This window comes from Tachyglossus aculeatus, chromosome 5, assembly GCF_015852505.1.
Source record: "Tachyglossus aculeatus isolate mTacAcu1 chromosome 5, mTacAcu1.pri, whole genome shotgun sequence".
Classification (NCBI taxonomy): Eukaryota; Metazoa; Chordata; class Mammalia; order Monotremata; family Tachyglossidae; genus Tachyglossus; species Tachyglossus aculeatus.
In genome coordinates, this window is record NC_052070.1 from 18,407,101 (window position 1) to 18,434,712 (window position 27,612).

Genomic DNA, 27,612 nt, shown 5'->3' on the forward strand with positions numbered 1-27,612 from the left:
CTGATGTAATTCTCTGTGCTTTACAAATGCCCCCAATTTCCATTATTTTGTGACCCATGAGATTCTTGTTGGTAGTACAAGATGGTGAAAAAACACCTTGTGTTTGTTAGTAAGTATTTAGGATGTTACTGTCTGGATAATAGGAGGTGACCGGGGGTGGAAAGAATCCCGAATGAGAAACTTAAGGAGCTAGGAATGGCGTACCCAAACAGGATTCCAATAATAAAGTAACAAATTGATTCTAAATAAATGTGCCCAGAGCTATGTTGAGGGCACGTGAGTCCAGAGGTCAGAAGCACAAACAGCATTGACTTTGTCAGAGCGATATAAGGCAAAGAGTTACCTCAGTCAGTGTAGACAGCTGGATTTCATCCTCCCTCTGAGGAGCTCATCTCTGACCCTGACTCATACCCCGACCTAAAATTGGATGAAAGGGGTCATGGAGGTTCAAAGGTTCCAGATGTTGCCGGAGACTCCAGGGAGAGAACTGGTCTCAGCAGGGCAGAAGTTCACTGGAGCCTCTGGGAAAGACATGGTGGGGCGGTGGGCGGGAGAAGATGATGTGGACCTTGCAGTTGAGCACTATCATGAATCTTGAAATTTGGAAAGAAACGGTTACTTGACGTGAAATCCACAGAGGCTTATTTGTGCTTTTAAGTTAGCAATGAACAGGCTAAACCCACCAGGAACATTGACATCTTGTTGGCGGACTGCAAGTCAGTGGTCCCCAACTCATGGCCTTGTGACTTTGGAGTCCCCACAGTGTCCCCCCAAGAATTTGGGGGTGATGCCATTTTTCTCCTCCGTGCATGAGCGGTCTGGATGCCAAGTTTAGGGCTCTCAAAGCTCAGGCAGATTGGGATGAAATCAAAATAGGCACACTCCAACCCAAAGAGATATCAGCTTTGCAAGAGTCTGAGTGGTTTGGAAATACTTCTCCCTAACTCATTCATGCTCGTTGGGGTTCCTGACCAGGGATCTTGGCAGGGTGCCCCCAAACCACTTTCCCTGCACTGGATGAGCACCCCTCCTACTCAAAATGATTTGGATGCACTAGGTTAAATGACCTTTCACCTCATTTTTTCTAGTAGTTTGCCCTCGAAAATCACAACAGTAGGGCTCTTCTGCCCCGATTCTCATTGCCTCCTGCTCCAATTCATCCTCCATCATCTTGGAAACACCACTAGAGGAAGTTGTTTGCTCACCCCTTCACTCGTCGGAGTAGTAGTCATAGTAATAGTAGTAGTAGTAGTTGGCAGAGCACTGTACTAAGCACTTGGGAGAGTACAATATAACAATAAACAGATACGTTCACTGCCCACAATGAGTAATAGTAATAATAATGACATTTCTTAAGCGCTTACTATGTGCAAAGCACTGTTAAGCGCTGGGGAGGTTACAAGGTGATCAGGTTGTCCCACGGGGGGCTCACAGTCTTAATCCCCATTTTACAGATGAGGGAACTGAGGCCCAGAGAAGTTGTGACATGCCCAAAGTCACACAGCTGACAAGTGGAGGAGCGGGATTTGAACCCATGACCTCTGACTCCAAAGCCCGGGCTCTTTCCACTGAGCCATGCTGGAGTACAGTCTAGAGGGGGGAGACAGACATTAATATAAAATAAATTAATTACAGATATGTACATAAGTGCTGTAGGGCTGGGAGGGGGGATAAATAAAGGGAGCAAGTCAGGGCGACTCGGAAGGGAGAGGGAGAAGAGGAAAAGGGGACTTAGTCAGGGAAGGCCTCTTGGAGGAGATGTGCCTTCAATACGACTTTGAAGGGGGGAAGAGTGATTGTCTGCCGGATTTGAGGAGGGAGGGCATTCCAGGCCAAAGGTGGGATGTGATCAGTGGTGAGATAGATGAAATCAAGGCAGTAGTAGTAATAGGGGTAATGGTATTTAATAATAATAACGATGGTATTTGTTAAGTGCTTACTATGTGCAAAGCACTGTTCTAAGCGCTGGGGTGGATATACGGTTATACAGGGTAACTGCTACCCTGCTCGTTCAAGCTCTCATCCTACCCCGTCTGGACTACTGCATCAGCCTTCTCTCTGATCTCCCATCCTCGTGTCTCTCCCCATTTCAATCCATACTTCATGCCGCTGCCCGGATTGTCTTTGTCCAGAAACGCTCTGGGCATGTTACTCCCCTCCTCAAAAAGCTCCAGTGGCTACCAATCAATCTGCGCATCGGGCAGAAACTCCTCACCCTGGGCTTCAAGGCTGTCCATCCCCTCGCCCCCTCCTACCTAACCTCCGTTCTCTCCTTCTACTGCCCAGCCCGCACCCTCCGCTCCCCCGCCGCTAATCTCCTCACCGTGCCTCGTTCTCGCATGTCCCGCCATCGACCCCCGGCCCACGTCCTCCCCCTGGCCTGGAATGCCCTCCCTCTGCCCATCCGCCAAGCTAGCTCTCTTCAAGGCCCTACTGAGAGCTCACCTCCTCCAGGAGGCCTTCCCACACTGAGCCCCCTCCTTCCTCTCCCCCTCGTCTCCCGTCCATCCCCCCTTCCCTTCCCCACAGCACCTGTATATATGTATATATATTTGTACATATTTATTACTCTATTCATTTATTTATTTATTTTACTTGTACATATCTATTCTATTTATTTTATTTTGTTAGCATGTTTGGTTTTGTTCTCTGTCTCCCCCTTCTAGACTGTGAGCCCCCTGTTGGGTAGGGACTGTCTCTATATGTTGCCAACTTGTACTTCCCAAGCGCTTAGTACAGTGCTCTGCACACAGTAAGCACTCAATAAATATGATTGATTGATTGATTGATTGATCAGGTTGTCTCATGTGGGGCTCACTGTCAGTCCCCATTTTACAGAAGAGGTAGCCTAGGCACAGAGAAGTTAAGTGACTTGCCCAAAGTCACACGGCTGAGTCACTGTGGGCAGGGAATGTGTCTACCAACTCTGTTATACTGTACTCTCCTAAGTACTTAGTACAGTGATCTATCCATGGTAAGCGCTCAGTAAATATGACTGACTGATTGAATTCAATCTGGCCTTCCCAGATTGAGCCCCTTCCTTCCTCTCCCCCTCGTCCCCCTCTCCATCCCCCCGTCTTACCTCCTTCCCTTCCCCACAGCACCTGTATATATGTACATATGTTTGTACATATTTATTACTCTATTGATTTATTTATTTATTTTACTTGTACATATCTATTCTATTTATTTTATTTTGTTAGTATGTTTGGTTTTGTCTCCCCCTTTTAGACTGTGAGCCCACTGTTGGGTAGGGACTGTCTCTATATGTTGCCAATTTGTACTTCCCAAGCACTTAGTACAGTGCTCTGCACACAGTAAGCGCTCAATAAATACAATTGATGATGATGATGATGATGAATTCCCACTTGGTGCAATGCACTATATTAAGTGTTTGGGAAAGTACAACAGAAAGAAAGGCATGTTGCCTACGCACAAGGAGCTGACTCTCTAACAGGGGACTCAGATGAGGCACCCGATGGCCAGGCCTATTTCTGCCTTATACCACATGAACAAAGCCTTCTTCCCAAGCCTTAAAAAACTGGGAAAATGTGGTGGCCATTTTCCCACCAAGAACTGAGCGTCTGGAGTGAAGAGGTGCCTGGAGACTGATCCTCTAGTTTTAATGTTGATATTTTCAATTTAGCATACATGCTACTTGCTCACCTTATGGATTTTTTAATCTGGTGAGAGAGATTTGCTGCTCCTGTTCTCAGAGGAGGGAAGATGCTCAGGTGGTGGTAGCTGAAATCAATCAATCAATAGTATTTATCGAGTGCTTACTGTGTGCAGAGCACTGTACAAAGTGTTTGAGAGTACAATAAAATAGAATTGGTAGATACAAGCCTTGCCCAAAGGATCTTCTTTAGAGAAGCAGCGTGGCTTAGTAGAAAAAGCTTGGGCTTGGGAGTCAGAGGTCATGGATTCTAATCCCGGCTCTGCCACTTGTCTGCAGTGTGACCTTGGGCAAGTCGCTTAACTTCTCTGTGCCTCAGCTCCCTCATCTGTAAAATGGGGATTAAAACTGTGAGCCCCACGTGGGACAACCTGATTACCTCGTGTCTACCCCAGTGCTTAGAACAGTGCTTGGCACATAGTAAGTGCTTAACAAATACCATTATTATTATTATTATAGGGGGAGACAAATAGTAAAGTAAATTATAGAGAGGGGAAATGGAAGTGTAGGTGAAGATGTACATGAGAACTGTGGGGCTGGGGTTTAAGGTGAATATTAAGTACTCAAGGGGTACAGACCCAAGAGTGTAGGAGATGCAGAAGGGAAAATGAGGGCTTACTCAGGGAAGGTCTCTTGGAGGAGATGTTATTTTTGTAGGACTTCGAATGTAGGGAGAGTGGTGGTACTATGTATATATGTTTGTACATATTTATTACTCTATTTATTTATTTATTTATTTTACTTGTACATATCTATTCTATTTATTTTATTTTGTTAGTATGTTTGGTTTTGTTCTCTGTCTCCCCCTTTTAGACTGTGAGCCCACTGTTGGGTAGGGACTGTCTCTATATGTTGCCAATTTGTACTTCCCAAGCGCTTAGTACAGTGCTCTGCACATAGTAAGCGCTCAATAAATACGATTGATGATGACGATGATGATGGTGACCAGTCAGTCAATAGTATTTATTGAGCACTTACTGAGACCACGGTATTGAAATATGAACTGCAATAGAAGGCTCAATGTAACTTTCCCATACCAGCCGTATAAAGAGAGAGGAGGCTTTTGTTTATGTATTCGGTTTTTTTTCTGATCAGAAGACTCAGCCTGCTCTCACTGTTATCCAACAAAAGGAAAGGAAGAGTAAGCTGACAGACCATTCTGCAGAGAAAGATCTTTGTTCTTTGAGTCTGATTTTTTTTTCCCATGGAAATGTATCTCCCATTATATAGGTAAAACCAGTGGTGAGGAGCGGATGGGGCACCAGCCTTCCGGCCCATGCAGGGATCTGCTTTTGTTTGTTTGTTCGTTTTATTCTTAAAAGGCATTTGTTCAAATCCCAGCTCTGCCAAATAGCTGTGTGACTTTGGGCAAGTCACTTCACTTCTCTGGGCCTCAGTTACCTCATCCGGAAAATGGGGATGAAGGCTGTGAGCCCCCTGAGGGACAACCTGATCACCTTGTAACCTCCCCAGTGCTTAGAACAGTGCTTTGCACATAGTAAGCGCTTAATAAATACCATCATTATTATTATTATTATTTGTTAAGTACTTGCTTTGTGCCAGGCACTGTGCTAAGCACTGGTACTAATCAGGTTGGGCAGAGTTCATGTCCCACATGGGACTCACAGTCTTAATCCCCACTTTACAGATGAGGCAAATGGGGCACAGAGAAGCTAAGTGACTTGCCCAAGATCACACAGCAGACAGAAACAAGCTAATCGGGTTGGACACAGTCCACGTCCTACATGGGATTCAGTCTTAATCCCCATTTTACAGGTGACTGTAGAGGTAACTGAGGCACAGAGAAGTGACATGACTTGTCCAAGATTCCACAGCAGACAAGTGACAGAGCCAGCTCTGTTCTGTAATGCCATCAATTTGTACTTCCCAAGCGCTTAGTACAGTGCTCTGCACACAGTAAGCGCTCAATAAATACGATTGATGAAGATGATCCCCAGCACAGTGGCACTACCACCAAAGCCAAGACACGGGCATGTGTCCGTGTAACCCCCAGGGGAGAAGGAGCCTGGCCTGGGTTTTAATCCTGGCTCTGTCACATGTCTGCTGCATGACCTTGGGTAAGTCATTCAAATTCTCTGTGCCTCAGTTACCTCGTCTGTAAAATGGGTGTTAACGCTTTGAGCCTCATACAGGTCGTGGACTATGGCCAACCTGACTAGTTTGTATTTACCTCAGCACTTAGTACTGGCACTTACTGGTACTAAGTGTCTGGCACTTAGTAAGTGCTTAACAAATACCATAAACAAACAACAATGCAGGTCACTAAAAGAGAACAGCACTCCGAACACAATGGCACCCAGGAGAGTGTATATTGTCTTTCTCCCTCTCCTGTCCTTACTGCCCCTTCTTCAACTCCCCCATCTTTCCCAGCATTATGTCTAGAGAAGATCTCCTGCCTTGCCTTGATCACCTTGTATCCCCCCAGCTCTTAGAACAGTGCTTTGCACATAGTAAGCGCTTAACAAATGCCATTATTATTATTAACAAATGCCATTATTATTATTGCCTCAAGATCCACTCCCTCCACCTGCGCATCTGACCCCATTCCTTCACACCTTATCAAAACACTTGCCCCCTCCCTTCTTCCCTCCCTAACAGCCACCTTCAACTCTGTGCTCTCCAATGGCTTCTTTCCCACTGCTTTCAAGCATGCCCATATCTCCCCTATCATAAAAAAAAACCCTCCCTTGACCTCACGGCTCCCTCCAGTCATTGCCCCATCTCCCTCCTACCACATTCTTTTTCAAACTCCTTGAGCAAGCTGTCTACACCCACTGTCTCAAGTTCCTCTCCTCCAATTCACTTCTTGACCTCGTCCAATCTGGCTTCTATCCCCTTCACTCCAAAGAAATCACCCTCTCAGAGGTCACCAATGATCTCCTTCTTGCCAAATCCAACAGACTATACTCCATCCTAATCCTTCTCAACCTCTCAGAGGCCCCCCATGACCACCCCCTTCTCCTGGAAACATTATCCAACCTTGGCTTCATTGACACTGTCCTCTCCTGGTTCTCCTCCTCCCTTTCTGGCTGCTCATTCTCCATCTTTTTCAGGGGCTCCTCGTCCGCTTCCCATCCTCTAACTGTGGGGGTCCCTCAGGGTTCAGTTCTGGGTCCACTTCTATTTTCCATCTACACCCATTCCCTCGGAAAACTCATTCGCTCATATGGCTTCAACTACCACCTCTATGCGAATGATACCCAAATCTACCCAGAGCTTAGTACAGTGCCTGGCACATGGTAAGCCCTTAACAAATACCATAATTACATCTCCAGCCCTTGCATTCTCACATTTCTTCCTGCTTTCAAGACGCCTCCACAGCACCTGTATATATGTATATATGTTTGTACGTATTTATTACTCTATTTATTTATTTATTTATTTTACTTGTACATATATATTCTATTTATTTTATTTTGTTAGTATGTTTGGTTTTGTTCTCTGTCTCCCCCTTTTAGACTGTGAGCCCACTTTGGGTAGGGACTGTCTCTATATGTTGCCAATTTGTACTTCCCAAGCGCTTAGTACAGTGCTCTGCACATAGTAAGCGCTCAATAAATACGACTGATGATGATGATGATGATGATGATGTTCTCCCATCACCTCAAACTTAATATGACCAAAACTGAACTTCTTATCTTCCCAACCAAACCCTCTCCTCCCACTTACTTTCCCATCATTGTAGACGGCACCACCATCCTTCCTGTCTCACAAGCCCAGAATATTGACATTATTCTTGACTCCTCTCTGTCATTCAACCCACATATTCATCATCAATCATATTTACTGAGCACTTACTGTGTGCAGAGCACTGTACTAAGCGCTTGGGAAGTACAAGTTGGCAACATATAGAGACAGTCCCTACCCAGCAGTGGGCTCACAGTCTAAAATACTGTGATTCAAGCCATAACTAAATCCTGTCATTTCTACTTTCATCACATTGCTACAATCTGCCCCTTCCTCCCCATCCAAACTGCTAACACATTAATACAAGCACTTATCCTATCCCACCTTGATTATTATGTCAGCCTCCTTGCTGACCTCCCTGCCTCCTATCTCTCCCCCCTCCAGTCCATACTTCACTCTGCTTGTCCAGATCATTTTTCTATAAAAACATTCAGACCGTGTTTCCCCACTCCTCGAGAAATTCCCCTGGTTGCCTATCCACCTTCCTTCAATCCTTTAATTATATTTATTGAGCATTTACTGTGTGCAAAGCACTTTACTAAGCACTTAGCACCTCCGCATCAAAACAAAACTCTTCACCATTGGCTTTAAAGCACTACTTTCCCACTACAACCCAACCCACACACTTTATTCCTCTAACGCTAACCTTCTCACCGTACCGGAATCTTGTCTATCTAGCCCAAATCCTGTTTCTGGCCTGGAATGCCCTCCCTCCTCATATCTGACAATTTCTCTCCTCTCCTTCAAAGAATTAATGAAGGCACATCTCCAAGAAGCCTTCCCTTGACTAAACCCTCCTCTCCTCTTCTCCCATGTATTCAATTGTATTTATTGAGCGCTTACTGTGTGCAGAGCACTGGACTAAGCACGTGGGAAGTACAAGTTAGCAACATCTGGAGACGGTCCCTACCCAACAGTGGGCTCACAGTCTAGAAGGGGGAGACAGCCAACAAAACAAAACATATAAACCAAATAAAATAAATAGAATAAATATGTACAAGTAAAATAGAGTAATAAATATGTACAAACATATACATATTCATTCATTCAGTCGTATTTATTGAGCGCTTACTGTGTGCAGAGCACTGTACTAAGCGCTTGGGAAGTACAAGTCGGCAACACATAGAGACAGTCCCTACCCAACAGTGGGCTCACAGTCTAGAAGGGGGAGACAGAGAACAAAACCAAACATACTAACAAAATAAAATAAATAGAATAGATATGTACAAGATAAATAAATAGAGTAATAAGTATGTACAATCAATCAATCGTATTTATTGAGCGCTTACTGTGTGCAGAGCACTGTACTAAGCGCTTGGGAAGTACAAGTTGGCAACACATAGAGACAGTCCCTACCCAACAGCGGGCTCACAGTCTAGAATGGGGAGACAGACAACAAAACCAAACATACTAACAAAATAAAATAGAGTAGATATGTACAAGTAAGATAAATAAATAGAGTAATAAATATGTACAATCAATCAATCGCATTTATTGAGTGCTTACTGTGTGCAGAGCACTGTACTAAGCGCTTGGGAAGTACAAGTTGGCAACATATAGAGACAGTCCCTACCCAACAGCGGGTTCACAGTCTAGAAGGGGGAGACAGAGAACAAAACCAAACATACTAACAAAATAAAATAAATAGAATAGATATGTACAAGTAAGATAAATAAATAGAGTAATAAATATGTACAATCAATCAATCGTATTTATTGAGCGCTTACTGTGTGCAGAGCACTGTACTAAGCTCTTGGGAAGTACAAGTCGGCAACATATAGAGACAGTCCCTACCCAACAGTGGTATCGACAAGTAGGGTACAAAATAGGTTAACTTGGTGTAAATCGGCCGCAGGGTTCCTGTACCCAGGGTGGTGACGCAGATGGGAAAAATGACTCAGAGACATCATCACCATCATCATCAATCGTATTTATTGAGCGCTTACTGTGTGCAGAGCACTGTACTAAGCGCTTGGGAAGTACAAGTTGGCAACATATAGAGACAGTCCCTACCCAACAGTGGTATCGACAAGTAGGGTACAAAATAGGTTAACTTGGTGTAAATCGGCCGCAGGGTTCCTGTACCCAGGGTGGTGACGCAGATGGGAAAAATGACTCAGAGACATCATCACCATCATCATCAATCGTATTTATTGAGCGCTTACTGTGTGCAGAGCACTGTACTAAGCGCTTGGGAAGTACAAGTTGGCAACATATAGAGACAGTCCCTACCCAACAGTGGTATCGACAAGTAGGGTACAAAATAGGTTAACTCGGTGTAAATCGGCCGCAGGGTTCTTGTACCCCGGGTGGTGACGCAGATGGGAAAAATGACTCGGAGTCATGAGTTCAGATAGAGCAGCAAAGAAGGAAAGTGGCTACCTGCCCGTTCACCTCCCGGGAGAAGGACGAGTGACAAGCAGCCCCGGATCCCAATATCACTGTGTCTTTTATTGAGTTACAGCAACATGGGAGTGGGGCATTTGGAAATTTCAGGAATTCAATTGGGACCGGCCGGGTGTTACAAATTCTCTTTGTTCTCCGTTCCTACGGCCTTGTGCAAGATGTTGTTATTTGCCCTATGGCCCTGCATAGATAGGTCTGTAGATTCTCGTTAATAGGGAGGTAAATTCTCGTTAATAGGGAGGTAAATTCTCATTATCTTCGGATGGGTGTTTCTTGATGGCCTTGAAGGCACCTGTAAATATATATATATATATCTCTATATATCTCTATATATAGATATATATCTCTATATATCTCTATATATCTCTATATATATCTATATAGATACTTCTGGGATGGTTGCCTTCCCAGACGGAACCCCTTCCTTCCTCTCCCCCTCATCATCCCCCCATCTTACCTCCTTCCCTTCCCCACAGCACCTGTATATATGTATATATGTTTGCACATATTTATTACTCTATTTATCTTACTTGTACATATATATAGATATATATAGAGATATATAGAGATATATAGAGATATATATAGAGATATATAGAGATATATATATAGACACACACATATATATATACACACATATATATGTATATATATGTATATATTTATTTACCTGTATATATGTATATATGTTTGTACATATTTATTACTCTATTTATTTATTTATCTTACTTGTACATATCTATTCTATTTATTTTATTTTGTTAGTATGTTTGGTTTTGTTCTCTGTCTCCCCCTTCTAGACAGTGAGCCCACTGTTGGGTAGGGACTGTCTCTATATGTTGCCAACTTGGACTTCCCAAGCGCTTAGTACAGTGCTCTGCACACAGTAAGCGCTCAATAAATACGATTGATTGATTGATTGATCTGTTGCAGACGTGTTCTCTTGGCCAGCACAAATGGAGGGTTACTGTCAGCGTACACAAAATGGAGTCCGTCACATCAAGTCCGCTAGTGGACAACAACTGTGAGTCCCCTTCTAGACTGTGAGCCCACTGTTGGGTAGGGACCGTCTCTAGATGTTGCCAACTTGTACTTCCCAAGCGCTTAGTACAGTGCTTGGCACACAGTAAGTGCTCAATAAATACGATTGAATGAATGAATGAACAAACGAATGAACGAACGAACTTCTGGGATGGTTGCCTTCCCAGACGGAGCCCCTTCCTTCCTCTCCCCCTCGTCATCCCCCCATCTTACCTCCTTCCCTTCCCCACAGCACCTGTATATATGTATATATGTTTGCACATATTTATTACTCTATTTATCTTACTTGTACATATCTATTCTATTTATTTTATTTTGTTAGTATGTTTTGTTTTGTTCTCTGTCTCCCCCTTCTAGACTCTGAGCCCCCTGTTGGGTAGGGACCGTCTCTATATGTTGCCAACTTGTACTTCCCAAGCGCTTAGTACAGTGCTCGGCACACAGTAAGCTCTCAATAAATAGGATTGATTGATTGATTAAGCGCTTACTATGTGCACAGCACTGTTCTAAGCGCTGGGGAGGTTACAAGGTGATCAGGTTGTCCCGCGGGGGGCTCACAGTCTTCATCCCCATTTTACAGATGAGGGAACTGAGGTACAGAGAAGTGACTTGCCCAAAGTCACACAGCTTACAATTGTCAGAGGTGGGATTTGAACCCATGATCTCTGCCCGGGCTCTTTCCACTGAGCCACGCTGCTTCTCTAATGAATGAATGAATGAATGAATGAATGAACGAACGAACGAACGAATGAACTTCTGGGGTGGTTGCTTTTCCTGTGGGTGGCGGTTCTCACTTCCTCCAGGAGGCCTTCCCAGACTGAGCCCCTTCCTTCCTCTCCCCCTCGTCCCCCTCTCCATCCCCCCATCTTACCTCCTTCCCTTCCCCACAGCACCTGTATAAATGTATATATGTTTGTACATATTTATTACTCTATTTATTTATTTCTTTATTTTACTTGCACATATCTATTCTATTTATTTTATTTTGTTAGTATGTTTGGTTTTGTTCTCTGTCTCCCCCTTCTAGACTGTAAGCCCACTGTTGGGTAGGGACCGTCTCTAGATGTTGCCTACTTGGACTTCCCAAGTGCTTAGCACAGTGCTCGGCACACAGTAAGCGCTCAATAAATATGATTGATTGATTGCTTGATCTGTTGCAGACTTGTTCTCTCGGCCTGCACAAATGGAGGGTTACTGTCCACCTACACAAAATGGAGTCAGTCACGTCAAGTCCGCCAGTGGACAACAACTGGGAGTCCCCTTCTAGACTGTGAGCCCGCTGTTGGTCTCTAGATGTTGCCAACTTGGACTTCCCCAGCGCTTAGCACAGTGCTCGGCACACAGTAAGTGCTCAATAAATCTGATTGATTGCTTGATCTGTTGCAGACTTGTTCTCTCGCCCTGCACAAATGGAGGGTTACCGTCCGCCTACACAAAATGGAGTCAGTCACGTCAAGTCCGCCAGTGGACAACAACTGGGAGTCCCCTTCTAGGCTGTGAGCCCGCTGTTGGTTTCTAGATGTTGCCAACTTGGACTTCCCCAGCGCTTAGCACAGTGCTCGGCACACAGTAAGCGCTCAATAAATACGATTGAATGAATGAATGAACGAATGAACTTCAGGGACGGTTGCTTTTCCTGAGGGAGGCGGTTGACATTGAGGGCACCTTGGCGTCGCCTGGCGCGCGCGGCCGGGGTGGGGCTGCGGGGGCGCATGCGCACGCGCGGCTCCGAGAGGCTCCGAGCGTCTACGAGAGGCTCCGAGAGGCTCCGAGCGTCTACGAGAGGCTCCGAGAGGCTCCGAGCGTCAGCGCGTGCGGCCGGGGAGGGGCTGCGGGAGCGCGTGCGCATGCGCTCCGAGCGTCTCCGAGCGTGCGGCCGGGGAGGGGCTGCGCACGCGCGGCTCCGAACGGCTCCGAACGGCTCCGAACGGCTCCGAACGGCTCCGAACGGCTCCGAACGGCTCCGAACGGCTCCGAACGGCTCCGAACGGCTCCGAACGTCGGGCCTGCTGGACGCCGAGCTCCTCAAGGCCTGCCAAGGTGGCGCCATGTTTCTGTCCTCGTCCCTGAGGGCCGGGGCGTCCGGCCTGTCCCTCCTGTCCGGCATGTCCGGCCTGTGCGGCCTGTCCGCCTTTTGGGTAAGATGCGGATGGCCATGGCCATGGCCGCCGCCGCGTCAACGGGGGCCTCGCCCCGTGGCCGGACCGGGCCAGGCCACGGCGGCCTTCAGCCGGGGTCAAAGGTCACGGCGCGCGGGGCCTGGGCCACCGCCCGGATGTTGGCGTGGGCCGGGGTTATAATTCTATTTCTTTGCATTAATGATGCATATATAATAATAGTGTTGGTATTTAATAATAATGAAGGCATTTATTAAGCGCTTATTGTGTGCGAAGCCCTGTTCTCAACGCTGGGGAGGTTACGAGGTGATCAGGTTGCCCCACAGGTGGCTCCCAGTCTTAATCCCCGTTTGACGGTTGAGGTAACTGAGGCCCAGTGAAGTGACCCGCCCAAAGTCACCCAGCTGACAACCGGCAGAGTCGGGATTTGAACCCATGACTTGGGACTCACGTCATCCCCCGGGCCTGGAATGCCCTCCCTCTGCCCATCCGCCAAGCTAGCTCTCTTCCTCCCTGCAAGGCCCTGCTGAGAGCTCACCTCCTCCAGGAGGCCTTCCCAGACTGAGCCCCTTCCTTCCTCTCCCCCTCGTCCCCGTCTCCTTCCCCACAGCACCTGTATATATGTATATATGTTTGTACATATTTATTACTCTATTTATTTTACTTGTACATATCTATTCTATTTATTTTGTTTTGTTAGTATGTTTGGTTTTGTTCTCTGTCTCCCCCTTTTAGACTGTGAGCCCACTGTTGGGTAGGGACTGTCTCTATATGTTGCCAATTTGTACTTTCTAAGCGCTTAGTACAGTGCTCTGCACATCATAAGCACTCAATAAATACGACTGATGATGATGATGATGATGACTCCAAAGCCCAGGCTCTTTCCACTGAGCCATGCCATCCCCCCCCGCCCCGCCTTACCTCCTTCCCTTCCCCACAGCACCTGTATATATGTATATATGTTTGTAACAGTAATAATAATAATAATGGCATTTATTAAGCGCTTACTATGTGCAGAGCACTGTTCTAAGCGCTGGGGGGGGGATACAAGGTGGTCAAGCTGTCCCACGTGGGGCTCACAGTCTTAATCCCCGTTTTACAGATGAGGGAACTGAGGCTCAGAGAAGGAAAGTGACTTGCCCAAGGTCACACAGCGGACATGTGGCGGAGTCGGGACTCGAACCCATGACCTCTGACTCCAAAGCCCGGGCTCCTTCCAATGAGCCACACTGCTTCTCTGTGATTCTCTTAATCCCCATTTGACGGTTGAGGTAACTGAGGCACAGTGAAGTGACCCGGCCAAAGCCACCCAGCTGACAATTGGCAGAGCCAGGATTTGAACCCATGGCTTGGGACTCCAGAGCCCAGGCTCTTTCCACCGAGCCACGCATCTAAGTTAACCTCCTGGCGCTTAGAACAGTGCTTTGCACGTAGTAAGCGCTTAATAAATGCCATCATCATTATTATTATTATTACTAGGTGCCAAGCACCGTTCTAAGCGCTGGGGGTGCGGGGGGGGGGGATACAAGGTAATCAAGGTTGTCCCACGTAGAGAAGCAGCGTGGCTCAGTGGAAAGAGCCGGGCTTTGGAGTCAGAGGTCATGGGTTCAAATCCCGGCTCCGCCAGTTGTCAGCTGTGTAACTCTGGGCAAGTCACTTTACTTCTCTGGGCCTCAGTTCCCTCATCTGTAAAATGGGGTTGAAGACTGTGCACCCCCCATGGGACAACCTGATCACCTTGTAACCTCCCCAGCACTTAGAACAGTGCTTTGCACGTAGTAAGCGCTTAACAAATACCATCATCATCACCACGTGGGGCTCACAATCTTCATCCCCATTTTACAGATGAGGGAACTGAGGCCCAGAGAAGGTAAGTGAGTTGCCCAAAGTCACACAGCTGATGACAAGTGGCGGAGCCGGTGTTTGAACCCATAATAATAATCACGATGGCACTTATTAAGCACTTACTATGTACGATGCATTGTTCTAAGCGCTGGGGAGGTTACAAAGTGATCAGGTTGTCCCATGGGGGGCAGTCTGGGCCTCAGTTCCCTCTTCTGTAAAATGGGGTTGAAGACTGTGCACCCCCCTTGGGACAACCTGATCACCTTGTAACCTCCCCAGTGCTTAGAACAATGCATCGCACATAGTAACCGCTTAGTAAGTGCCATCATGATTATTATGGGTTCAAATCCCAGCTCCGCCACTTGTCAGCTGTGTGACTTTGGGCAACTCACTTACCTTCTCTGGGCCTCAGTTCCCTCATCTGTAAAATGGGGATGAAGATTGTGAGCCCCACGTGATGATGATGATGATGGTATTTGTTAAGCGCTTACTATGTGCAAAGCACTGTTCTGAGCGCTGGGGAGGTTACAAGGTGATCAGGTTATCCCATGGGGGGGGGGGGGGGCGTACAGTCTTAATCCCCATTTTACAGATGAAGGAACTGAGGCCCAGAGAAGTAAAGTGACTTGCCCAAAGTCACACAGCTGACAAGTGGTGGAGCTGGGATTTGAACCCATAACCTCTGACTCCAAAGCCCAGGCTCGTTCCACTGGACCACGCTGCTTCTCTATCTATATACATAGGAGATATATATATATAATATACATAGGAGATATATATAATATACATAGGAGATATATATAATATATATAGGAGATATATATATAATAAGTGATGATGGTATTTAAGTGCTTACTATGTGCCAAGCACTGTTCTAAGCACAGGGGTAGACAGGATAATCAGGTTGTCCCACATGGGGCTCACAGTCTTCATCCCCATTTTACAGATGAGGTAACTGAGGCGCAGAGAAGTTAAGTGACTTGCCCAAGGTCACACAGCAGACAAATGGCGGAGGTGGGATTAGAACCCACGTCCTCTGACTTCCAAGCCCGCACTCTATCCACTAAGCCACGCTGCTTCATAGTATTTGTTAAACGCTTACTGTGTGCCAAGCACTGTTCTAAGCGCTGGTAGATATAAGGTTATCAGGTTGTCCCATGTAGGGCTCACAGTCTTAATCCCCATCCCCATTGAATGAATGAATGAATAGTGGCATTTATTAAGAACGTACTGTGTACAGAGCACCGTTCTAAGTGCTGGGGAGGTTACAAGGTGATCAGGTTGTCCCACGGGGGCTCACAGTCTTAATCCCCATTTTACAGATGAGGGAACTGAGGCACGGAGAAGTTAAGTGACTTGCCCAAAGTCACACAGCTGACAATTGGCAGAACCGGGATTTGAACCCATGACCTCTGACTCCAAAGCCCGTGCTCTTTCCACTGAGCCACGCTGGGTGCGTAGGTTGAGTTTTTTGTTTTTTAGGTTGGGAAAGTACAATACAACAATAGAGAGTGACAATCTCTGCCCAGAGAACATGTCTGTCAACTCTATTGTACTCTTTCAAGCGCTTAGTACAATGCTCTGCACACAGTAAGCCCTCAGTAAATACCACTGATTGCTGGTCGGGGGTGGCTTCTCAGTTAGACATTTGCCCCATAGGAATGTCTTTCTCGTGATGCTCCACGAGCCCGCTGTTGGGTAGGGACCGTCTCTATATGTTGCCAACTTGTACTTCCCCAGCGCTTAGTACAGTGCTCTGCACACAGTAAGCGCTCAATAAATACGACTGAATTGAATGAATGAATGAATGAATTTTCAGATGAAGAAACTGAGGCACCGAGAAGTTAAGTGACTTGCCCAAAGTCACACAGCAGACAAGTGGAGGAAGCAGGATTAGAACCTAAACCCTTCTGTCTTCCAGTGCTCCTCCTCCTAACCCTTTTCCTCCCCTCCTTCCCCTTTTTCCATCTTTCTCCCTTCTCTCCCTTAACCCCTTTTTCACCCTGGAGTTGGGGATTCCCTGATGGGTTTTGAATTGTTTACAAAGGGAGTCAAAAGGGGGAACAGAAGCCCCTTGGTGCCATCTGTGAAATTGTTGTGAACTCAGTGAAATTTGTTGTCCAACACATTTTACACATGGATATGGTAACACTATATAACCAAAGTGGGGTTGGTGGTGTGGAGGAAAGAAGACAAATTGGTTAGCAGCAGATATCCGAGCTTGACGTGACTTATATCTGAGATGCTCCACCTCTTTCATCTTCTCTAGCTGTCAGAAGCCTCGTATGCTTTAGGCAAGGGCCTGGATAGAGTATTCAGTAAATTAAGTCGGTATCAAGAATAATGATTTTTAAACAGAGTGGCTCTAAGGCCTGAAATTTGCCTCCCAACCACCTGCCCATTTTCAACAGTGATGACAAGTGAAAGAACTACTCCAAGTCCAAAGCCACCAAGTCCCAGAATTTAGCAGTGCTTGTGGCAATAGCTACACTGAACTCCTTCAGATCTGCATGTCCAAGGTATCTCATTTAGTCGTATTTATTGAGTGCTTACTGTGTGCAGTAATATTACTCTATTTATTTTACTTGTACATACCTATCCTATTTATTTTATTTTGTTAGTATGTTTGGTTTTGTTCTCTGTCTCCCCCTTTTAGACTGTGAGCCCACTGTTGGGTAGGGACTGTCTCTAGATGTTGCCAATTTGTACTTCCCAAGCGCTTAGTACAGTGCTCTGCACATAGTAAGCGCTCAATAAATACGATTGATGATGATGATGATGCAGAGTACTGTGCTAAGCACTTGGAAAGTACAATTCAGCAACAGAGGCAATCTGTGGCCACACCGGGCTTGCAGTCTGGGGCCGGGGGAGGGACGGGGACAGTCATCGAAACAAGTAAACAGGCATCAATGTAAATAAATAGAATTATAGATACATACATAATGCATTATATCTACATAAGTGCTGTGGGGCGGGGGGAAGAGCAAAGGGAGCAAGTCTAGGTGATGCGGAAGGGAGGGGGAGCTGAGGAAAAGGGGGGCTGAGTCTGGGAAGGCCTCTTGGAGGAGGTGTGCCTTCAGTAGGGCTTTGGAGAGGGGTGGGAAGAGTGATCGTTTGGCGGATTTGAGGAGGGAGGGTGTTCCAGGCCAGAGGTAGGAGGATGTGGGCCAGGGGTTGACGGCGGGACAGGCGAGAATGAGGCACAGTGAGAAGGTTGGCATCAGAGGAGCAGAGTGTGTGGGCTGGGATGTAGAAGGAGAGAAGGGAGGTGAGGTAAGAGAAGCAGCGTGGCTCGGTGGGAAGAGCCCGGGCTTTGGAGTCAGAGGTCATGGGTTCAAATCCCTACTCCGCCAATTGTCAGCTGGGTGACTTTGGGCAAGTCACTTAACTTCTCTGGGCCTCATCTGTAAAAAGAGGATTAAGACTGTGAGTCCCACGTGGGACAACCCGATCACCTTGTAACCTCCCCAGCGCTTAGAACAGTGCTTTGCACTTAGCGCTTAATAAATACCATTATTATTATAAGGGGCAAGGTGATGGAGAGCTTTGAAGCCAATAGTGAGGAGTTTCTGTTTGATACAGAGATTGATAGGCAACCACTGGAGATTTTGGGTCGGGGGGTGGAGGGGGTGGCATGAGCGAACATTTCTGTAGAAAGATAATCCCAGCAGCAGAGTGAAGTGTGGACTGAACTGGGGAGAGGTAGGAGGTTGGGAGGTCGGAAAGGAGGCTGATTCAGTAATCCAGTTAGGATAGGGGCTCCCAGACTGAGCCCCTTCCTTCCTCTCCCCCTCATACCCCTCTCCATCCCCCCCATCTTACCTCCTTCCCTTCCCCACAGCACCTGTATATATGTATATACGTTTGTACGTATTTATTACTCTGTTTTACTTGTACATATCAATTCTATTTATTTTATTTTGTTAGTATGTTTGGTTTTGTTCTCTGTCTCCCCCTTTTAGACTGTGAGCCCATTGTTGGGTAGGGACTGTCTCTATATGTTGCCAATTTGTACTTCCCAAGCGCTTAGTACAGTGCTCTGCACATAGTAAGCGCTCAATAAATACGATTGATTGATAGGATGAGTGATTGTACTAACTTGTACTGTTAAGAGGTCAGTTCCTGGTTGTCAGGGAACGTGTCTACCAATCTGTTGTACTGTACTCTCCCAAGTGCTTAGTACACACAGAGTTAGTGCTTAATTAATATCATAGATTGGGCTGGGCACTTGTCTGCTGTGTGACCTTGGGCAAATTCTCTGTGACACGGTTACCTCATCCTTAAAATGGAGATTGAGACTGTGAACCCCATGTGGCACAGTGACTGTATCCAACCTGATTAGACTTTTAGACTGTGAGCCCACTGTTGGGTAGGGACTGTCTCTATATGTTGCCAACTTGTACTTCCCAAGCGCTTAGTACAGTGCTCTGCACACAGTAAGCGCTCAATAAATACGATTGGTGATGATGATGATTTAGCTTATATCTTCCCTAGTGCTTTGAACAGTGCCTTAAACACTAAGCCCGTAACAAATGCCATTACAAATTTTAAAAGAATGTGTTAGCCTGGGAAAGCCTCAAGAAGGATGGGAGCTTTGGGATTCTTTTGAGAAGGGATTTATAAGGAAAGGAATGCGGCTCGGCAATGCCAGATGGAGAGTGCATTCTGTGGGGTGTTGGGAGGTGATGCTCTGAGCGGTATCTCTGGGGCAGGAGATTTGATGAGGGGGGAAAGGGAGACGGTGAACTTGGGAAGAGCAGGGGACTGGGGATCATCCCCTTCTCCTGGAAACACTATCAAAACTTTGTTTCATTGACACTGACCTCTCCTGATTCTCTTCCCTTTCTGGCTGCTCCTTTTAAGCCTATCTCCCAAGTGCCTCCCCTACCTCCCAACCCCTAACTAAGGATTCCTTTCTATTTGCCCTATCCCTATTCTACTTGAGTCTGTTTTCTCCTCTCCGTCATCATCCTCATCAGTCGTATTTATTGAGCGCTCACTGTGTGCAGAGCACTGTACTAAGCGCTTGGGAAGTACAAATTGGCAACATATAGAGACAGTCCCTACCCAACAGTGGGCTCACAGTGGGCTCTCCACTGTAAGCTTCCAGGGGGCAGGGAACATGCATTCCAACTCTTTTGTATTGTACTCTCCCAAGCGCTTAGTACAGTGCTCCGAACACAGTAAGAACACAATAAATACATTTGGAGAACTCATTCCCTTGGAGAGCATCTGCTCCCACTATTTTAACTACCATCTCTACACGAATGACTCCCAAATTTACATCTCCAGCCCTGATCACTCCCCTTCTTTGGAATCTCGCATTTGCTCCTGCTTTCAGGATATCTCTACCTCATCATCATCATCATCAATCGTATTTATTGAGCGCTTACTATGTGCAGAGCACTGTACTAAGCGCTTGGGAAGTACAAATTGGCAACATATAGAGACAGTCCCTACCCAACAGTGGGCTCACAGTCTACCTGGATATCTTGTCACCCTAAACTGAGCATGTCCAAAACTGAACTTCTCATCTTTCCTCCCAAACTTTCACTTCCCTCCAGCTTTCCCAACACTGTTGACATAACTACCACCCCCGTCTCACAAGTCTGCAACTTTGGCATCCATTACTCATCTCTCTCCTTCAATGCACATATTCAGTCAGTCACTAATCTTGCCAGTCAGTGGTATTTATTCAGCACTTTGTGCAGAGTACTGTACTAAGCGCTTGGGAACGTATATCAGAGTTAGTAGAAGAAATCCCTGCCCACAAAGAGCTTACAGTATATAGGGGGAGACAGACATTAAAGAAGACTAGGGGTAGGACAAATGGAGTATAAGAATTTTTACACAGTAGTACTGTGAACTGGGGATCAAAGTGCTTAATGGGTACACAGCCAAGTTTATAGTCAATGAAGAGAGGAGGGTGGCTAGAGGAAATTGGGAATGCTTCTTGGAGGAATTGTGATTTTTAGGAGGGTTTTGAAGGTCAGGAGGGTGGCGGACTGTCGGATATGAAGAGGGAGGGAGTTTCTGACCAGAGGAAGGACTTGGGCAAGGGGTTGGTGGTGGGATAGATGAGATCAAAGTACAGAGAGTAGGTTGGTGTTAGAGAAGTGAAATGCGTGGTTGGTCATAGTAGTAGATCAGTTAGGTTAGGTAGGAGGGAGAGAGCTGATTGAGGGTCTTAAAGCAGGTTGTAAGGAGTCTCTTGCATGGATGGAGGCAATGGTAAACCACTTCTGTACTTTTACCAAGAAAACTCAATGGATATCCTACCAGAATGATTGCAGATGGAGTTGGAGCATTCTGGGGGAGATGTGTCCATGGCGTCGCTATGGGTCGGAGGTGACAACATCAAAAGACAAGACAAGGAGTCTCTGATGTGGAGATGGATGGTTTTTTGAGGAGTAGGGAGATATGGACTGAATGGTTTTTCAGAAAAATGATCTGGCTAATAAAGTGACGTATGGGCTGGAGAGAGGAAAGATAGGGTGCAGGGAGGTCAGTGCAGAGGCTGATGCAATAACCAATATTGAGTACTTGGATCAGCATGGTAGTTTGGGTGGAAAGGCAAGGGTGCATTCTAGAGATGTCGTGAAGGCGTAACTGACGGGATTTGGTGACAGATATAATGAGAAATATGAGTTGAGGATATTGCCAAGGTTATGGCCTTGTGAGATGTGCTGTCTACAGTGATAGGGAAGTCAGGAGGAGTTCAGGATTTGGTTGAGAAGATGAAACCCAATGTTGGGTAGGGACCGTCTCTATATGTTGCCAACTTGTACTTCCCAAGAGCTTAGTACAGCGCTCTGCACACAGTAAGCGCTCAATAAATATGATTGAATGAATGAATGAAGAGTTCTATTTTGGACATAGCCAAGTTTGAGTGTCAGCGGGACTTCCAATCAATCAATCAATCAATCGTATTTATTGAGCGCTTACTATGTGCAGAGCACTGTACTAAGCGCTTGGGAAGTACAAATTGGCATCACATAGAGACAGTCCCTACCCAACAGTGGGCTCACAGTCTAAAAGGGGGAGACAGAGAACAGAACCAAACATACCAACAAAATAAAATAAGTAGGATAGAAATGTACAAGTAAAATAAATAAATAAATAAATAAATAGAGTAATAAATATGTACAACCATATATACATATATACAGGTGCTGTGGGGAAGGGAAGGAGGTAAGACGAGGGGATGGAGAGGGGGACGAGGGGGAGAGGAAAGAAGGGGCTCAGTCTGGGAAGGCCTCCTGGAGGAGGTGAGCTCTCAGCAGGGCCTTGAAGGGAGGAAGAGAGCTAGCTTGGCGGAGGGGGAGAGGGAGGGCATTCCAGGCCCGGGGGGATGACGTGGGCCGGGGGTCGACGGCGGGACAGGCGAGAGCGAGGTACAGTGAGGAGATTAGTGGTGGAGGAGCGGAGGGTGCGGGCTGGGCTGGAGAAGGAGAGAAGGGAGGTGAGGTAGGAGGGGGCGAGGTGATGGACAGCCTTGAAGCCCAGGGTGAGGAGTTTCTGCCTGATTTGTAGGTTGACAGGCAGCCACTGGAGATTTTTGAGGAGGGGAGTAATATGTCCAGGGCGTTTCTGGACAAAGATAATCCGGGCAGCAGCATGAAGGATGGATTGAAGTGGAGAGAGACACGAGGATGGGAGATCAGAGAGAAGGCTAGTGCAGTAGTCCAGACGGGATAGGATGAGAGCTTGAATTAGCAGGGTAGCAGTTTGGATGGAGAGGAAAGGGCGGATCTTGGCAATGTTGCGGAGCTGAGACCGGCAGGTTTTGGTGACGGCTTGGATGTGAGGGGTGAATGAGAGAGCGGAGTCGAGGATGACACCAAGGTTGCGGGCTTGTGAGACGGGAAGGATGGTAGTTCCAAATAGAGATGTCCTGAAGGCCAGGAAGAAATAGGAGACTGCAGAGAAGGGGAGAGCTAAAATCATCTTCTCCAGGGAGCCTTCTCTGACTAAGCTGTCGACACCCCCTTATTTTGCTTTCATACTGCCATACCTATTTATTTAATTCCACCCCTAAGCACTTACTCCATCCCCACCCCCACTGTGCGTGTGTGTGTATAAGGAGGCATGTGAATATGACATATATACACACACACATATACACGTCTCCTTATATTCAGTTGCTTCCTTATGTGTAATTTATTACATCTGACTCCCCGCCTCGATTGTCAACTCCTTGAAGACAGGGATCGGCTCTATCAACTGTTATACGGCGTGGCTCAGTGGAAAGAGCACAGGCTTGGGAGTCAGAGGTCTTGGGTTCTAATCCTGGCTCTGCCCCTTGTCAGCTGTGTGACTTTGGGCAAGTCACTTAACTTCTCTGTGCCTCAGTTACCTCATCTGTCAAGTGGGGATTAAGACTGTGAGCCCCACGTGGGGCAACCTGATCACCTTGTATCCCCCCAGTGCTTCAATCATCAGTCAATCAGTCGTATTTATTGAGCGCTTACTGTGTGCAGAGCACTGTACTAAGCGCTTGGGAAGTACAAGTTGGCAACATATAGAGACAGTCCCTACCCAACAGTGGGCTCACAGTCTAGAAGAGTGGGCTTCACACCTAGTAAGCGCTTAACAAATACGATCATTATTGTTATACTTTACCGAGCTCTTGGGTAGTGTTTTGTATAAAGTGAGTGTTCAATAAATGCCAGTGATTGATTGATTGGGGAAGAAGAGGTCTGTCTGGTTTGGGAGAACCACTGAGTGAGCATCAAGCTTGATGGTCAGGAGATTGTTATATTGGAATGGCGGCTGAGAAGCACAGAACAGTGCTTTGCACATAGTAAGCGCTTAATGACATTTAGAAAAAAATGGCTTGTGAGAGGAATGACCAAACAATCAATCAGTGGTATTTACTGAGCACTTACTGTGTGCCAAGCACTGTACTAGGCACATGGGAGAAAACAATACAGTAGATACAGTCTTGGCCCACAAAGAGTTTGCAGTCTAGAGGGGCAAATAGATAGAAGGGAAGGTGAATAGGAGAAATAAGGATCTCATAAGGGAAGGCGTCCTGGAGGAGATGTGATTTTATGAGGGCTTTGAAAATGCCAAGAGTTGATGATGATGATGATGATGATGATATGGGGGCGGAAATGAGTTCCAGGCTAGAGCAGGGACCTGGGCAAAGGGTCATTTGTGAATGATGTAGTCGAATGCTGATTTGTTTTGCCGTGAGAAGAATGAACTAGAAGCCCAGTGACCGGTCAAGAGGCTGTTGCAAAAGTACCTTGGTATGAGGCGATAGCAGCTATTTTCTTGGAGTGAAAATAAATCTGCTGGCTTTTGAGATATTGCAGAAGGGGAAAACCATCTGAAAGAATAAAACATGTCTCCAAGATTTGAGCATGAGGGAGAAGGTGGGCATTGTTAGGAAGAGGAGAGAGTTTGAAAGAAAATTCAGATTTAGACTCTGAATTTTTTTATGGTATTTGTTAAGCATTTACTGTGTTCCAAGCCCAGTGCTAAGCACTGGGGTAGGTAGATACAAGCTAATCAGGATGGACACACTCCGTGTCTCACATGGGGCTCACAGTCTTAATCCCCATTTTACAGATGAGGTAACTGAGGTGAAGAGAAATTAATAATAATAATGGTGGTATTTATTAAGCACTCACTATGTGCCAAGCACTGTTCTAAGCACTGGGATAGATACAAGGTTATGAGGTTGTCCCACGTGGGGCTCAGAGTCTTAATCTTAATATATGTTGCCAATTTGTACTTCCCAAGCGCTTAGTACAGTGCTCTGCACATAGTAAGCGCTCAATAAATACGATTGATTGATTGAGTGATTAATCCCCATTTTGCAGATAAAGTAACAGAGGCACAGAGAAGTTAAGTGACTTGCCCCGAGTCGCACAGCTGACAAGTGGCTGAGCCGGGATTAGAACTCACGACCTCTGACTCCCAAGCCTGGGCTCTTTCCACTAAGTCAAGCTGCTTCTCTAAGTGACGTGCCCAAGGCCCCACGGCAGATGAGTGGCGGAGCTGGGATTAGAACTCAGGGCCTTCTGATTCCCTGCCCCGATGCCGAGGTGGGGGCAGAGACAAGAGACAAGAAGAATTGTGAGCCAGGATTTGAGATATTCCTGTACCATTTACCACAAATAATTAAGCCAGTTGAATCTATTATGAATACATGATATCTGTCATGCTGATTCTCGGAATTCCATACTTAAATGCTTGTAGTGTAATCCTGCTTACTGTAACCTCTAATGCGCCGGTAATTTTTTTTGTTTTATGTAATTTGCATTTCTCTAGAGACTTTCTGTCAAATATTCTGCTTAAAACTCTAAAGTTAGAGGACATCCCATGAGTACTATTTGAATAAATTTGGTATTGTATAATCAGTCAGTGGAATTTGAGTGCTTACTGTGGGCAGCACCTTACTAAGCACTTGGGAGAGTACAGTAGGCTGTAGACTGTACTCTACACAGTAAGTTTGTGGGCAAAGGTGTCTACCAACTCTGTTCCATTGTTCTGTTGTATTCTCCCAAGCGTTTAGCACAGTGCTTTGCAGCCAGTAAGTGCTCAATAAATATGACTGATTGAGTTGGTAGACATAGTCCCTGCTCATGAGGGGCTTGCAGTTTAGGGGACGCACTCTTAGCCTAGGGGAGGGTATTACCGCCTAAAGGACTTTGCTGGTGTTAGTCACGTAATAATAATAATAATGGCATTTATTAAGCGCTTACTTCGTACAAAGCACTGTTCTAAGAGAAGCGGTGTGGCGCAGTGGAAAGAGCCCGGGCTTTGGAGTCAGAGGTTGTGGGTTCGAATCCCGGCTCCACCACAAGTGTGCTGTGTGACCTTGGGCAAGCCACTTAACTTCTCTGAGCCTCAGTTCCCTCATCTGTAAAAATGGGGATTAAGATTGTGAGCCCCACGTGGGACAACTTGATCACATTGTATCCCCCCCCAGCGCTTAGAACAGTGCTTTGCACATAGTAAGCGCTTAACAAATGCCATGATCATCATCAAGTGCAGAGGAGGTTAGAAGGTGATCAGGTTGTCCCGGTGTGGGGGGTGCAGAGTCTTAATCCCCGTTTTACAGATGAGGCAGCTGAGGCACAGAGAAGTTAAGTGGCTTGCCCAAAGTCACACAGCTGACAATTGGCGGAGCTGGGATTTGAACCCATGACCTCTGCCTCCAAAGCCCTTGCTCTTTCCACTGAGCCATGCTGCTTCTCTAACAGCTCAAAGTCTCAAACCCCATTTTACAGGTGAGGGAATTGAGGCTCAAAGACTTGCCCAGGGTCACACAGCAGACACGTGGCGGAGCTGGGATTAGAACCCATGATAGCACCTAGTGCTATGCCAAGAGCCCTTGTGGACGCCCAACAGAGATCATCTCCTATTTCAAAGTATGTTTTCAAATCATCATCATCATCAATCGTATTTACTGAGCGCTTACTGTGTGCAGAGCACTGTACTAAGCGCTTGGGAAGTACAAGTTGGCAACATATAGGGACAGTCCCTACCCAACAGTGGGCTCACAGTCTAAAAGGGGGAGACAGACAACAAAACCAAACATACTAGCAAAATAAAATAAATAGAATAGATATGTACAAGTAAAATAAATAAACAGATGAATTAAAAGCCCTGTAGAGGAATATTTGGAAAGAGCAATCAGTCAACTAATGGTATTTGTTGAGCATTCACTGTGTGCAGGACATCATACTGTGCACTTAGGAGAGCACAATACAACAGAGCTGGTAGACACATTCCCTACCCACAGTGAGCTTACTGTCTAGAGGGGGAGGCAGACATTAATATAAATCAATCAGCCGTGGATCTGTACATCAGTGACGTGGGGCTGAGGGTGGGGTGAATATCAGATGCTCAAAGGGTACAGATCCAAATGCATAGGTGATGAGGAAGGGAGGGCTAAATCGGGGAAGACCTATTGGAGGAGATGTGAACCTAATAAAAGGCTTTTAAGGTGGGGTGAGTGGTGGTCTGGTGTAAAGGGATAGGGGTCAGCAGTAAAATAGACCAGGTTGATCAAGGCACAGTGAGTGAGCTGATGCTAGAGGAGCAAACATTGCAGGCTGGGTTGTAGACGACCAATACGGCAATATTTAAGTTTAAATTCAGTCCTGTGAACTTCATTATCTTCATTTGGGAGAAAAGTTTTCAGTTCATTCCATTCCGTTATTATCAACAGTATTGGTAAGTTGTGACAGTCCCATAGTTTTATCTACCTATGAATTTGAAGTTGCCAGCTGGATTGCGGTCACTGAGCGCTTTGGCTTGGAGATGACCCCAGGCAGTGGGATTGAAAGGGTTGGAGTATGGGGGAGGGTGCAGGTTCCTCCCTTTTCTCTTTTCAGTCAGTAGGATTTATTGACTGGCCACTGGATATAGAGGATAGAGTTGGCAAGAAGGAGATCATTGTTGATCTTAGAGGGGGCTGTTTTCCATGGAGTGAAGAGGATGGAAGCTAGATCGCAGTGAGCAAGGAAAGAATTGGAGGAGAGGAAGTGGAGGCAAGAGGTGTAGACGGCTTGCTCGGGGAGTGAGTCTGGAGAGGAATGGTCAGGGGGAGATGGACAAAACTGGGGGGGGGGGGGGGTGTTAGGCCAAGGGAGGGTTTTTGTTTTTGTTTTAGAATAGGGCATGTTTGAAAACTGTGGGAATGTGAAGCGGTTGAAGGTGTTTTTCAGGGAGGGAAGAAGGAGGGGGGGCAAGTGTTTTGATAAGGTTCCATGGGGTGGATAGGAAGGGCAGATGGAGCAGGTTGAATTTGAGAGAAGTGGGAAGATCTCCTCGAGATACAGCTGGTAAAGACTGAGCCCC

General features: G+C 46.3%; 1 protein-coding gene across 2 annotated transcripts in view; it reads left to right on the forward strand.

Annotated features, from left to right (window-relative positions):
- The first annotated feature begins 12,781 nt into the window (after positions 1 to 12,781).
- The window catches only part of NDUFV2 (NADH:ubiquinone oxidoreductase core subunit V2), a 59,162-nt gene continuing 44,331 nt past the window's right edge, over positions 12,782 to 27,612 (forward strand). Inside the window, exons 1-2 of one of the 2 annotated variants that reach the window (XM_038746921.1) lie at positions 12,915 to 12,969; positions 17,205 to 17,312. In XM_038746921.1, coding sequence (XP_038602849.1) covers positions 17,304 to 17,312 — 9 coding nt within the window. In that variant the 5' untranslated portion in view covers positions 12,915 to 12,969; positions 17,205 to 17,303. Of the gene's footprint in view, positions 12,970 to 17,204; positions 17,313 to 27,612 lie in introns of both variants that reach the window. The other variant, XM_038746920.1, reaches the window with a different exon arrangement.